Here is a 14,133-nt window from a genome sequence, read left to right as displayed (position 1 = left end):
AACATATGATTGCAATTCTATCATAGGTATCTCCCCTATGTAACTTACCTTATTAAGCCATAAAACAGAACAAGACTGTAATTGTCCTGTCCAATGAAGGCTTCCAGATACTAAATGACTATCATTATACCAAGTACCAAATACATCATATGGTTTGTTGATAACACGAGCTTGTAGTTCAAAATTACCTAAAATACAATACAAAAACATTAAGGAACAGAAACATTACAGTGTTGCTTGATATATAGTTGATGCACAAATCATTTCATGTGAGAGGTGTGTGTGATTAATGCTCCTTATGTCATCTAGTTCAAAGTTCCGTTTCATAGCTCACAGTAATCAATATAAAAATAAGGAGATGTGGTATGATTGCCAACGAGATAACTATCCACCCAAGTTAAACCCACCAGATTTTAGCCCTCATCAAACAAAATACTTGCTGTGTATCACACACCTAATATATAATATTCTTTAGAGACAAGGTGCACAAAACAAGCAAATAGAATGTATGAGGGATACCAAATACCAATGGTATATAATTGATATTTAATCATTAAAATATTTTTATCAGACAGAACATAAATTTTACAGTCTTATTAGGAGACAGGTCCTCCCATACTTCAACAAATTGAGATGAACAGATGCTGATACAATGGTTTACAACCGTAAGTTGAAATATCAATAAGTCCAAGGGCCAAAACAAAGTAAACAGTTTCTTGGAAAAACTAACATGTGATCAGTTGCTGATTGTTGAATATTGTGAAAATCAGCAATTGCTGAAGATATCAATATAACTCTAAACTCACACCTCCCTGTAAGTTTGTTTAAGGTGGTACCAAACACCTTGACTAAAATTAATTTGGCTTGTTTAATTTTCATAAAATTTTGACAAAATATTAACTTTGACCCTTTGAAAAAAATATAAAAATTTCAAAAAACTTGAACCACACACTTTATTGGAAAATTTCATTGGATATATAGCAGTTTGACAAAGACTAATTTTGATCATTGAGAAGCTTAATATTTCCTTAACAATAGAACCTGATTAAAACGTTCAGCTGATTTTAACAGAGTTATCTCCCTGTAGTGTTATGTACCACCTTAAGACATCCTTTAGAATTAATTTGAGAGTAATTATTTTTTACATGTGGATTATGCTACAAGTACATTTCAGGATTAAAGTATAATATTACTACACAATTTCCAGTGAAAGTACATCTAATTTATATTTATTTGTACTCAACGTGCATTGTTTATACATTTGTATATGAGAATAAAATGTTTTTTTATTCAAAAAAAATTATACGAAATAGTTGTAGCTGTTGAGACCAGTGTAGGAAATATACAGTAGCTTGCTAATAACTGATATGCTATGAAGATCTCAACATATCCAGGGCTACCTAAGCTTGGCAAGTCTATCCAAAACATAGCTATAAAAAAAGACTAATTCTGGAAATGTTCTTAAGAAAGGGTATTTATCAATTTAAAATAACATTACACAGATTAATTCAATTCATTTGAGGTGTTGCTTTGCCAATTTTAGTTTAAATCAAAAATGAACCTAAGTTGTACTTTATAGATACTGTAATAAGCTGTTTCATAATCTAAATGACTATGGGTAATTTGTACCCCAAAATGAAATTAATGTCTTGAATTTCCATTGTTTAGAATGTTGAATCATTCACTACATTTTGTTGTATCTATACTACTAAAATAATGAGGTCCAATTTGTAAGCCAACATGACGTAAAAAACAACGAATAAAAAAATTCAACTTTATATATAACTAATAAAGGACAATAGTGTTGATTAAAATTACACCGTTCCAGGCCCTTTTGTTCTCCACATAATTTATATTACCAATTATTAACAAGTTCCGGGTCGAATCCACTATCGATACCAATAGTATATGTCACATGTAGTTTCTGGTTGCAGTAAGAAAACCATTATGGCTTCAAACAGAAAGATTTTGAAAGCAGAGAAAACTGTGCACCTTATAATTAGCACGACTTTATCAGATGACAATACAAATACTAAAAATCCAAACTAAAAATAAGGTGTAGGTACTTTAAATTCAGTCACGGACACGCCATGTCGCGGGTGTGTTCTAGTGCTTTTGAATATATTACCAAAAATGCATTAGATTCTGAAAGGTGAATTGTATAATAAATATTCCAAACCCTGTAGTGAAAACACAGCTATTTCTCCTGATGTGCTGTTGGAACCAAAATGAACCCCAGAAACTAGCAGAAGTGTATCACTCTCATTGAACTGTGAGAACTGTGTATACTTCCAAGTAAAACGTTTCATATTCTCCTTATACTTTAGGGATATAGGATATGTTGTATTCCAAACCTAAAATGGAAAAAAAAAGCACAATTCTAAAACATGTTAAAATCATCTACACAGTTTCGCTGAGCACTAACAGAAAAAAAAACTTCAATCACACAGTATCATAGTCCCACACAAACAGTGGAAAAAAACAAATTAAAGCCATATTTAATATATTTAGTTTTTATACACAAATCATGGCCAGTGAGATATATAAACCTAAAATTAAGACATTATTGAAATGCTGGAATTATTTTTAATGCTGTCCTAAAGTTTAGGTTTGCTAACAGATATATTGTTTAATTGGCATTCTAATGGGTACTAATAGTGCATGAATCCTTGCATACCTATTTCTTACATCATATTAAGCAAAATGTATTTATGAGCTATTGCAAAAATGAATTCAAAAAGCTAGCACAGTGCTTCAACTTTCTTCTATTAAGTTATGAACTTTCTTCAAATAAGTTTAAGGTTATATACACATCTTCAAAACAAAAAAGCTAACAAGAAATCAGCTCTCAAATTGACAGCAAACCTAGTTATTTATAGTTTGAAGGTAACAAATGTTGAACAAGGCAGCTAGTAAGAATGAAAATGTTGTATTCTAATGTTTTCATGCTTGTTTGACCTGCCACATTCTGTGCCTATTTTCCAATCTAGCAATGATCATATGTCCTAAACATGCTAAATGGTACAAGTAAAATAGTCAACATCTGAATATCAAACTTGACCTCCATTTTTTCATCAGTAACAACATATCAAAATTTGAAAAGCATTGATATAGTTCATAAGTTATTGCACAGAACGACACAGAGAGCCATTTTTTAATCTACCAAGGACCATTATTCATGATAGGCTACTGTGAAAATCATACATATTAAAGTTGACCTCCATTTTGTCATAAGTAACTACACATTAAACTTTGAAAACCATTGGTTGAAAGGTTAATAAGTTATTGTACAAAACCTAAAGAAGGTGTCATTTTCTGATCTACCAAGGACAATAACCCCTGAACAGTAAAAGTGAAATAGTCAATTTCGAACTTGACCTTTATTTTGAAATCAGTAACACCACATCAAAATTAAATTTTGAAAAGCATTGGTTGAAAGGTTCATAATTAATATAAGTTATTGCACAGAAACGACATGAAGTGCCATTTTCCAATCTACAATGTATCAAGGACTATAACTACTGAACAGTAAAAGTGAAAATCATTCATATTAAATTTGTTATAAGTAACAACATACATGTATTAAAATTTGAAATTCAATGGTTGAATGGTTCATAAGTTATTGCACGGAAACTGTAAGCCACCCTTCACAATTTTAATAACAAAGATTTTTCCTGAAACCCAGTAAAAAATCAAACACCACAAAGTATAAGTCAAACTCTCATTTATACCCTTACATGTAGAATAGACATTCAGCACAAAACTTTATGACTAATGAAATGATCTGTTTTCAAATAGTAATTTCCTTTTTTCTAAGAAGCAACAAGAATCAACTATGTTACAGTGTATGATATTAATATCAGAGTTGACTCCCTCTTTCAGAAATTGTGGTCATGACAGCAACTTCCTGGATAGAGCACAATCATTACAGAACTGAATGTTGATTTTTTCAAGTCTTAGGCAATGTGTATGCAAGTGACCTGGCATATTTCCCATGAAGCATGTTGGAAATTCCTGCTTCAAATTTCTATACATTGTATAAAAGTGAAAGAACAGGGTTCCAAAGTCCCTGGCATTGCCCATATTTTATGTGTCCAAGGGCGATAACTTAAAAAAAACTTCTTTATTATTCGTTCTTTAAAACTTTTTATAAATATCTTAAGCTTAGAGGAATGAAGTCTTGAGAGAAATTGCAATTCAATTTCTGAGATAACTAATACTTCCAAAGGGCACAATTCTTACAAATATTTCATCAGCACTGATTTTCGAAAATGTCCAAGACATTGCTGATATAGACCTTTGATATAAATTTGATAAAAATCTGGCTAAAATATAAATTATTGTCCGAGACATCATGGACATTACTAATATAAACCTATAATATATGTTTCATAAAAATCTGGTAAAAATTGTACACATGAGAGCTCTAACAATGCAATTTCCAAGGTGCATAACTCTTTTGAAAATAATTGATCTATATTGATTTTCGAAATTTCCTAAACATTGTTGATATAAACCTATGATATAAGTTTTATAATAAACTGTTAACACAAAGATATGTCTCGCCTATTTGTTATTTTGATAATGCAAATGTTGAAATTAAAATAGCAATACTTTAACATGTAAGTTATGCAAATATTCAAAGTCAATGAACCATGTACCTTACAGGGCTAAACAATCTCCATGGAAATGAGATGTGCCAATGCTAATACAACTCCAAACCAAATACCATTGACTTTTCATAAGTCGTTCCCTTTAAACAAACCTAAACACAAACATTAACTTGTAAACTATGTAAAAGTTTCAAAGTCAATGAACCATAATTAGGGGGTGGGGTTATATAATCTCCATGGAAATGAAACTTCCAAATGCCAATACATTTGCATGCTGAATATCATTGACTTAACATTAGTGGTTTATCTTAAACTGACCTAACCACAAGCTAATACATGTAAACTAAGCAAAAGTTTCAAAGTCAGTAGACCATGACTGAGGGGTAAGGACCAAATATAATATTCTCCATGGAAATGAGATGTGCTAATGCTTATACAACTGCATACCAATTATCATTGACCTACCACTAAGGGTTCCCCTTAAACTGACCTAATCACAAACTAATACATGAAAACTAAGCAAAAGTTTCAAAGTCAATAGACCATGAATGAGGGGGCGGGGCCAAATAATCTCCATGGAAATGAGATATGCCAATGCTTATACAACTGCATACCAAATATCATTGACCTACCACTAGTGGTTCCCCATAAACTGACCTAATCACAAACTAATACATGTTAACTAAGCAAAGTTTCAAAAAAAATAGACTTTGACTGAGGGGGCGGGGCCAAATAATCTCCATGGTAATGAGATGTGCCAATGCTAATACAACTGCATACCAAATATTATTGACCTACCACTAGTGGTTCACCATGAACTAGACCTAATCACAAACTAATACATTGTTGAAGCCGCCGCCGCAAACAGCATACCTATGTCTTGCTTTTTGACTCTGTCAAGGTGAGACGAAAATCTGGCAAGAATTGTACACATAAGAGCGCTAACAAGACCTGACAGACAGACGCACTGACCAAGTCCGGTATTTTTTCTATTTCCCCCTTAACACATTGTGCGGGGTATGATTACCAATGAGACAACTCAAAACCAGAGAACAAATGATGTAGAAGTTAGCATCTATTTGTCACTGTACAGCCTTCAAAAATGAGCAAAACCCATACCATTCTTAATGCTTAAATACCATTCTTCATGCTTAAAACTTAAATCTGTATTCAATCATCATATTTACTATGAACTATCTTTATTATTATATACATGTACCATCTATATATACTGAGGTAATTATGATAAATTGTAATAAAACATCAAGAGTGTAAATTTAATTGATGCACATGTTGTCTACAGTGGTCAATGATGGTAAAAGCTTCAAAATGATATCCAGTGAGTTTTACATTACATAAAAGCTTGAAAAAATACCATGTGAAATATGTTTTAGCTAATTGAAAAAAAATGTTTATATATATATATATACATGTATACTGATAAAATGTACAACTAAAAATACTGTATAAAAGTGGATATTTTTATTTTTTCTGGATTTCAATGCCAATCTTTCAGGCAGTGGTAAAATTTGGGTATCAACTATAAGATCCCTCTCTACATCGTTATTGTTGCTTTATTCAAATCCTTAGTTCAAGGGATATTTTCACATATTTTATGTGATTGTGAATTAAATGAAAATAACCCCTGTGAGAAATTTTCATGTAAAGAGTAAGCATGGTATTGGTACATTGTACGTGTAATATCCATCCATAACTTATATGTTTATCATCTCTACCACAATCACCCATTGATCATCAAGTCTTATCAAGTGAGTTGCTAATCATAATATCAATCCACACTTTAGGTTTAACTACATTTCTCTAATTCTTCGTCAATTTATCCCTTTCTGCACCCATTGTATAAAAAAAATTTAATCAACGTGTGGTTCGTTTGATCTCAGTTCTTCATTGGTTAAAATCCGATTATGACGTCGAATTTTCTTGCTTTCCTCTGAATTTCCTATTGTGACGGCATGAAAAAAGGCGACCATGTCTGATGACGTCACATAGAAAATACACATCTTTTTGCGATCATTCAAAAAGAAAGAATAAGTTTGCCTACATATTGTTTGAAAATCATTAGAGAAACAGATTCCACCACCAAATCTCGTGTAATATGATATTTATCCACTCTCGAGAGTTAAATTTTAAATATTTAAAACGCTCGGCGAGCCTCGCGTTTTAAATTTGAAAATTTAACTGTCTCGAGTGGATAAATATCGTATCACACTCGATGCAGTGGTAGAATCTATATGTATCCAACATTAATCATATCATATATTCATCAAAAAGGATGTAAATGTAAATACCTTAATAAACCCGTCTTTTGAACTAGTAGCAAACATCTTTCCATTGTGTGAGAAGCTGACATGTAAAACTTGATCTGTATGTTGTCTGATCACTTCACTCTCTACAGCAGGGGTGTGGTAATGAAGACGTTTATATTCCTGTAACCAAGATGACATTCCAGGTGCCATTGGTATATTTTTATCAATTTTCCAATGCCTGTAAAATACATCCTTCCACAGCAGTTCATCTCTGCTTACTCTGTACCAGCATCTAAGAAAGTATACATGATCTTTGTTAAACCTAAGAAAGTATACATGATCTTTGTTAAATCTAAGAAAGTATACATGATCTTTGTTAAATCTAAGAAAGTATACATGATCTTTGTTAAACCTAAGAAAGTATACATGATCTTTGTTAAACCTAAGAAAGTATACATGATCTTTGTTAAACCTAAGAAAGTATACATGATCTTTGTTAAATCTAAGAAAGTATACATGATCTTTGTTAAATCTAAGAAAGTATACATGATCTTTGTTAAACCGTTGCCTTAAGTAGAGATATTAATAAAGTTTTCACCAGAATTTCCCTATTTGGGCTCTGGAGTCTATCTAATACAAACAAAAATGTTCAAATGACAGTTACCAGTATCCATAAAAAAAAATTTACATTTGTTTATAGAGTCAATTTTTCAACTCGATCTTTTTTTTTGTTTGTTCCTTATAATTACCTGCACACTTGAGCAGCCTGTAGCAATGATGCTGCTGGGAGGAAAGAAAATATGTGGAGTATAATATCATCAGGAATACTTTCCCAGATACAGGCTATAGGCATATCATCCATTAGTCATGTTGGCAAGTCCATCATTAAAAAAATACTTCTTTCTGAAAGAGAAGCAATAATTATTAATAATAATAAAGAATTTATCGTTTCTTGCTAAGCTATGCAATTCTTCTTCTCAATTAAAGTCATTTCAAATATTCATAATCTTAGGGAAAAGTAATACACTTCAGGGCTGCCAAAAACCTGGGTTTTATGAGTCTTGCCCAGCCCAGTGGAAAATACTGTACTGGGTTTTACTGGGCAATACTGGGTTATATGAAATACTGACTGGAATCTTAGAGGATTCAGTGGTAAATTACTAAAGCAATACATAAAGATATAAAAAAGACATAGTATTTTAATTAATAAGTTCACTTAAGCTTGTTTGAGACTCTTGTTATAAAGTGTGTAAATCTGAAAAAGTATCAATCCAGCAATTCAACTCTTAAGACATACATGAAGACACATAGAGCTTTCTCGATAAGATTTATAGATGATATTCCTAAATATTTATAACAGTAAATTACCATTTTGTCTAAATTGGTCCAACTGTTAACATGAAGTAAAAGAATTTGATTTGTGAATTTTTTGTCAAGCCTTCGACTTTTGTCGAAATAGCGAGACATAGCGATCTTACATTCCGTCGGCGTCGTCGTCCACAAATATTCACTCTGTGGTTAAAGTTTTTGAAATTTTAATAACTTTCTTAAACTATCCTGGATTTCTACCAAACTGGGACAGAAGCTTGTTAATGATCATAAGATAATATTCAAAAGTAAATTTTGTAAAAAAAAAAATCCACTTTTTCCGTATTTTACTTATAAATGGACTTAGTTTTTCTGCCAGGAAACATTACATTCACTCTGTGGTTAAAGTTTTTGAAATTTTAATAACTTTCTTAAACTATCCTGGATTTCTACCAAACTTGGAAAGAAGCTTGTTTATGATCATAAGATAGTATCCAGAAGTAAATTTTGTAAAAAAAAAATCCATTTTTTTCTGTATTTTACTTATAAATGGACTTAGTTTTTCTGCCAGTTAACATTACATTCACTCTGTGGTTAAAGTTTTTAAAATTTTAACAACTTTCTTAAACTATCCTGGATTTGTACCAAACTTAGACAGAAGCTTGTTTATGATTTAAAACTAGCATATAGAAGGAAATTTTGTTAAAATTTTGTTCCATTTTTTCCGTATTTTACTTATAAATGGACTTAGTTTTTTTTCCAGTTAACATAACATACAGTCTGCAGTTTTAAGTTTTTTAAACATTTATTAGATTCATAAACTATCCTAATTCTTACCAAACTTGGACAGAAGCTACTTACAATCAAAAGATTGTATAGAGAGGAATATTTTTATTAATTTTTTTCCTCATTTTTGTCGAGCCTGCGATTAACAGCAAAAGTAGGCAAGACACTGGGTTCCGCGGAACCCTTACGAATTTTATTAATATATATATAACTAATATCAAGAATAAACAATTAATTATATGTAAGGAAATTAACAATTTTTTATCATTAATTGAGTCATTGCTAAAAAAAAGGTTTACAAAGTTTTAGCACACTAATATGTACATCACTAATAAATAAGTACAGTGTAATTATTCAGATTATAACACAGATTTGTTTATATATATCAATAATCAGCCTTTCATCTTGACATGTTCCCTAAGGCTGTTTATTTAGCAATATGATTGCATAAAAAATTATATTTACAATTCACTAAAATACTGCACTTAAAAAAATTGGGTTATTGAAACATAGCTTGGAAATAAGCAACGTATCCAAAAATGTTCAAAACAATATTGTATTCTGTGCATGCCTACATAGAATAATTGGAGAAAAGGGAGAAATTGAATTTGAATTTGTAATCCTTTGAAAATGACTCTCAATGGATTAAAATGTATATATATTAAGCTAGATAATACTAAGAAACTACAGCATGTCTTTACAAATTTGTATAAGAATAAGCTTAAAAATCCTATTGCCCAATATTACCCATTTCTGGGAGTATTGCCCAGCAAGGGAAAACAGGGATTTCCCACCCAGGTAATACTTTGCCAACCCCGATACATTTACATTTTTTGTACATCATGTACATACATGTACCTATTGTGATCTTTTTTAATACATACATTGTACATGATTGAAGTATTGAACATCGCAAAGACTGGAGGCACTTGTAGAAAATATAAACATAGACTTTCAGTGTTCATGATCTACCACTGCAATGAGTACTTGAGTATATATACGCGTATCGCTCATAAGGTCAAGTATTCATAATCAGATACTCTAATAAATTGTTTTTGACATTTCCCTTTCAGAAATATTTCAACCTGAGAGTATATTGTTTGATATTTTCCCTTAATTTTAGCATGGAAAGTAATCACCATTCATGGTGAAAGCAATAAAATAGGTACATTGAAAACAGTACAGTAAATATTTCTGTTCCATTGTAAAATGAATAATAGCTATAGCTTGCATTGACAAATATTATATGCAGATATGACAAAATCTACTCTCTGTTCTGCTTAAGGAACATCAAAATATCAATCTGATTAAAACATGAAACTAGAGCTTCTCAAGAGCCTGTGTCGCTCACCTGTATTTACTGATGCTTTGGAAATCATGTAAAATAAGGTTAAAATCATAATAAATAGTATTAGATTTTAGATATTATAATGATATCTAAGATAATAACAAAAAACTGCAAAATTTCTGTAAAATTACTAACTCAGGTGCAGCAACCCAACAACGGGTTGTCAGATTCGTCTGAAAATTTCAGGGCAGATAAATCTAAATCTGATGAACCTTTTTGCCACATGTCAGATTTGGTCTAAATGCTTTAGTTTCAGAGATATAAACCAAAAACTGCATTTTACCCCTATATTCTATTTTTAACCATGTCGGCCATGATGGTTGGAAGGCGGGTTCATGGGACAAATTTTTAAACAAGATACCCTAATAATGATTATGGCCAAGTATGGTTAAATTTGTCTCAGTAGTTTCAGAGAAGAAAATTTTTGTAAAAGATTACAAAAATTTACGAAAAATTGTTAAAAATTGACTATAAAGGGCAAAAACTCATAAAGGGGTCTACTGACAATTTTGGTCATGACAACTTATTTGTAGATCTTACTTTGCTGTACATTATTGCTGTTAACAGTTTATCTCTATCTATAATAATATTCAAGATAACCAAAAACTGCAAAATTTCCTTAAAATTAACAATTCAGGGGCAGCAACCCAACAACGGGTTGTCAGATTTGTCTGAAAATTTCAGGGCAGATAGATCTTGACCTGATAATCAGTTTTATCCACGTCAGATTTACTCTAAATGCTTTGGTTTCAGAGATATAAGCCAAAATCTACATTTTGCCCCTATGTTCTATTTTTAGCCATGGCGGCCATCTTGGTTGGTTGACGGGGTAATCCGACACATTTTTTAAACTAGATACCCTAATGATGATTGTAGCCAAGTTTGGTTAAATCTGGCCAGGTGGTTTCAGAGGAGAAGATTTCTGTAAAAGCTAACGACGACGGACGAGGACAGATGACGGACACCAAGTGATGAGAAAAACTCACTTTGCCCTTCGGGACAGGTGAGCTAAAAAGGAGAATACATGTACATTGTAACTACACATTATATGGATAAGTTTCAACTTGATTTTATTTGTGTTAACTGACTGAGACTGGACTCAGGAATATTGCATTGAAACAGAAAGACATAAGAACAGGAGAAAATAACATGCCTACAACAAATATTATTATACTTTACTATAGCAACCACTTATAAAATAATAAAGATATTACTGTACGTTTTTTATTCCTTCAAGGAGAATACATGTAACCCCCTTTTCCATGGCGTAGGCAAAATAGCTGTTTGGGAATATGCCCCATGGCAAAATAACTGTTCCCAGAATATCCATGTGGCGAAAAATAACTCTTATACATTTGCAGCACAAAGCTAGTGACGTCAAATTGTTTGTAGACGTCCGGAAAATATGGAGGCTGCCTCAAGATTTGGCCAAACAATAATTATATCTTTGTATTCAGTTTGGTATAATAATACAGTTATCATGGTTTCGGCATTCATGAAAAGTTACAAAAAAAATGTAATATCCAAAATTATTAAAACTCGATAAGGTTATTATCCCACGGCCTTAAGGACCTTAAGGTCCTGTTTGAGCATTTTGTGTAACAATGGTAACTATGCAAAAATAATAAATTATTTCTAATTTTAGGGGAAATACATAGCATAAAACATGTAAAAGGCAACAAATTTAGGCTATCAGCTTTTCTGAATATCCAATGGTTTTTGAGATTACGGAAGATTTTGGTTTCTAGAGGGATCAACCTATTAACTTGTTTATTTTCTGATATAAAGATGCCAACCAAAAGTTGATACCTTATACAGTTATAAACAAAATTATGCTGATATGCTCTTGCAAATATTAGATTTTTAGCACTGTTCGTGTATATCACATTTCGGCTATTAAATGACAAACGGGTTATTACTACCCATTTGGGTGTCTAGTCAAAACCTGTTTACATAAGCTTATAATTTCACTTTCTATCCCATTACCCTGAATCGGCCCTCCTGGATGTCAAGTTCCAAGTGTAATATAGAAGTTCAGATATATGATCGACTGTCCAATATATCCAAAAGATAGAACAGTTTTATAACGTGGTGATCTATAACATCATAGGTGCAAGAGATGTAAATTATGTCTTTGTTTCCACTCTTGAGTCTGTTGATCGATTTATTTTACTTCCACCATTAATCAAGGGAGATAATAAAATATTGGGATTTGCTATTTTATGTCATGCTAATCCGGTTATTTTCATGGTTAGTGACGCATGTGCCTTACAGTATTCCAAAGCTTGTTTGATATTATTTATTCATTTGCACGCCGAATCATGAAATTGTATTCGTTACTTTATATGCTGTTTTTTTCTATTCGACCAAAATCTCATTGATCAGACCTTATATATGTTTAAAATGTTTGTTTTACTTAATTACTTACTTACTCATATTTATCCGGATCTATTATACTAACAATATAATATGTCCAAGCATATATGTATGAAGTTATGAATGAGTGAAAATGATTATTATTATTATTATTATTTTTTAATCATTTTAGTATTATCAGTATTAATAAAAAAGAATCTGAGTATAGCATGACTGAGGGGAGGAACGACAACGACACAGACAGACGGACATAACCATACTATGGCACGACAATGTATCCTGTGGTAAATCCCATTAACTAAATAATACGGTATCTATTTACAAGTTTATTCACAAATGTACATTACTTCAGACTTATTGACAAAGTTAGCTTACTTTAACTTTAAATAATACAAGTCCTCCAAAATTTTTACCGATTGAATACTTCAATGAAAAATCACAACCTTACAATATCAAAGCTGATACACAATCTACCAACATTTTGACCAACTGACCTGTATCAGAAAGTTTAATTACTTTCACTCTAGAGAAAACAAATAGGCATTCTCTGAACTAGTACGTACACATTTTTTTAGGGGCCAGATGAAGCCCGCCTCCGGGTGCGTGATTTTCTCGCTGTGTTGAAGACCCATTAGTGGCCTTGGGCTGTTTTCTGCTTTTTGGTCGGGTTGTTGTCTCTTTGACATATAATTTCCCCGTTTTTATTCTCAATTTTATAACTAAATTGTATTACCCTACACCCCAATACATCGTTACTTGTCTTAATTACATCTGGCGGTCCAACTGTAACTGTAGATAATAAAACTAGCCATTTGTCAAATAAACCTTGCGTCATTATAACAGTTATAAACAGTTAAAAAGCCAAATTAACAAGAGGTCAAATCAGACAATATTTACAAATCATTAAAACATTACATTGCCTCCCTTTTTGAAAAACATATGTCTCACATGTAAAAAAAAACCCCAACTTTAACCTTTTAAAGTATGAATTATAAAAATAAGGTGATGAGGTATGATTGCCAATGAAACAACTATCCACCAAAGTTCAAATAAAGTGGATGTAAGCAATTATAGGCAACCGTACGGCCTTCAACAATGAGAAAAAAACCCATACTGTATAGTCGGCTATAAAAGGCCCCGACATGAAAAATATGAAACAATTCAATTGAGAAAACTAACGGCCTAATTTATAACAAAACAATTGACGAAAAACAAATATCACAGACAAGAACCAATGACAACCACTGAACTACAGGCTCCTGACTTGGGACAGGCACATAAAGAATGTGGCAGGGTTAAACATGTTTGTGAGCGCTCAACCCACCCTCTAACCTGGGACAGTGGTTTAACAGCACACCATAAGGACAAACTATGAAAATTAGTTGAAAAAGGCTTAACTCATCATATTGATACAAAGCAGTAAAATATAAGACAT

At 31.8% G+C, this 14,133-nt stretch overlaps 1 protein-coding gene across 8 annotated transcripts in view; it reads right to left on the bottom strand.

The window, feature by feature from the left end:
* LOC127727854 (F-box/WD repeat-containing protein 5-like) overlaps positions 1-12,500 on the bottom strand; it is a 125,061-nt gene extending 112,561 nt beyond the window's left edge. For all 8 annotated transcript variants that reach the window (XR_007993867.1, XR_007993866.1, XR_007993863.1 and 5 more), the window contains exons 1-5: positions 12,309-12,500; positions 7,630-7,783; positions 6,923-7,172; positions 2,180-2,354; positions 49-188 (exon numbers count right to left, since the gene is read on the bottom strand). Coding sequence is in view for 1 of the 8 variants with exons in the window: in XM_052234973.1 (XP_052090933.1) it covers positions 49-188; positions 2,180-2,354; positions 6,923-7,172; positions 7,630-7,742 (678 nt within the window). In the remaining 7 variants the exon portion in view is untranslated. The remainder of the gene's footprint in view (positions 1-48; positions 189-2,179; positions 2,355-6,922; positions 7,173-7,629; positions 7,784-12,308) is intronic.
* Positions 12,501-14,133: the final 1,633 nt, after the last annotated feature.

Source organism: Mytilus californianus, unplaced genomic scaffold (genome assembly GCF_021869535.1).
Source record: "Mytilus californianus isolate M0D057914Y unplaced genomic scaffold, xbMytCali1.0.p SCAF_2, whole genome shotgun sequence".
NCBI lineage: Eukaryota > Metazoa > Mollusca > Bivalvia > Mytilida > Mytilidae > Mytilus > Mytilus californianus.
Note: the sequence above shows the minus strand (reverse complement) of the source record. Positions and strands in the feature narration are given on the sequence as shown.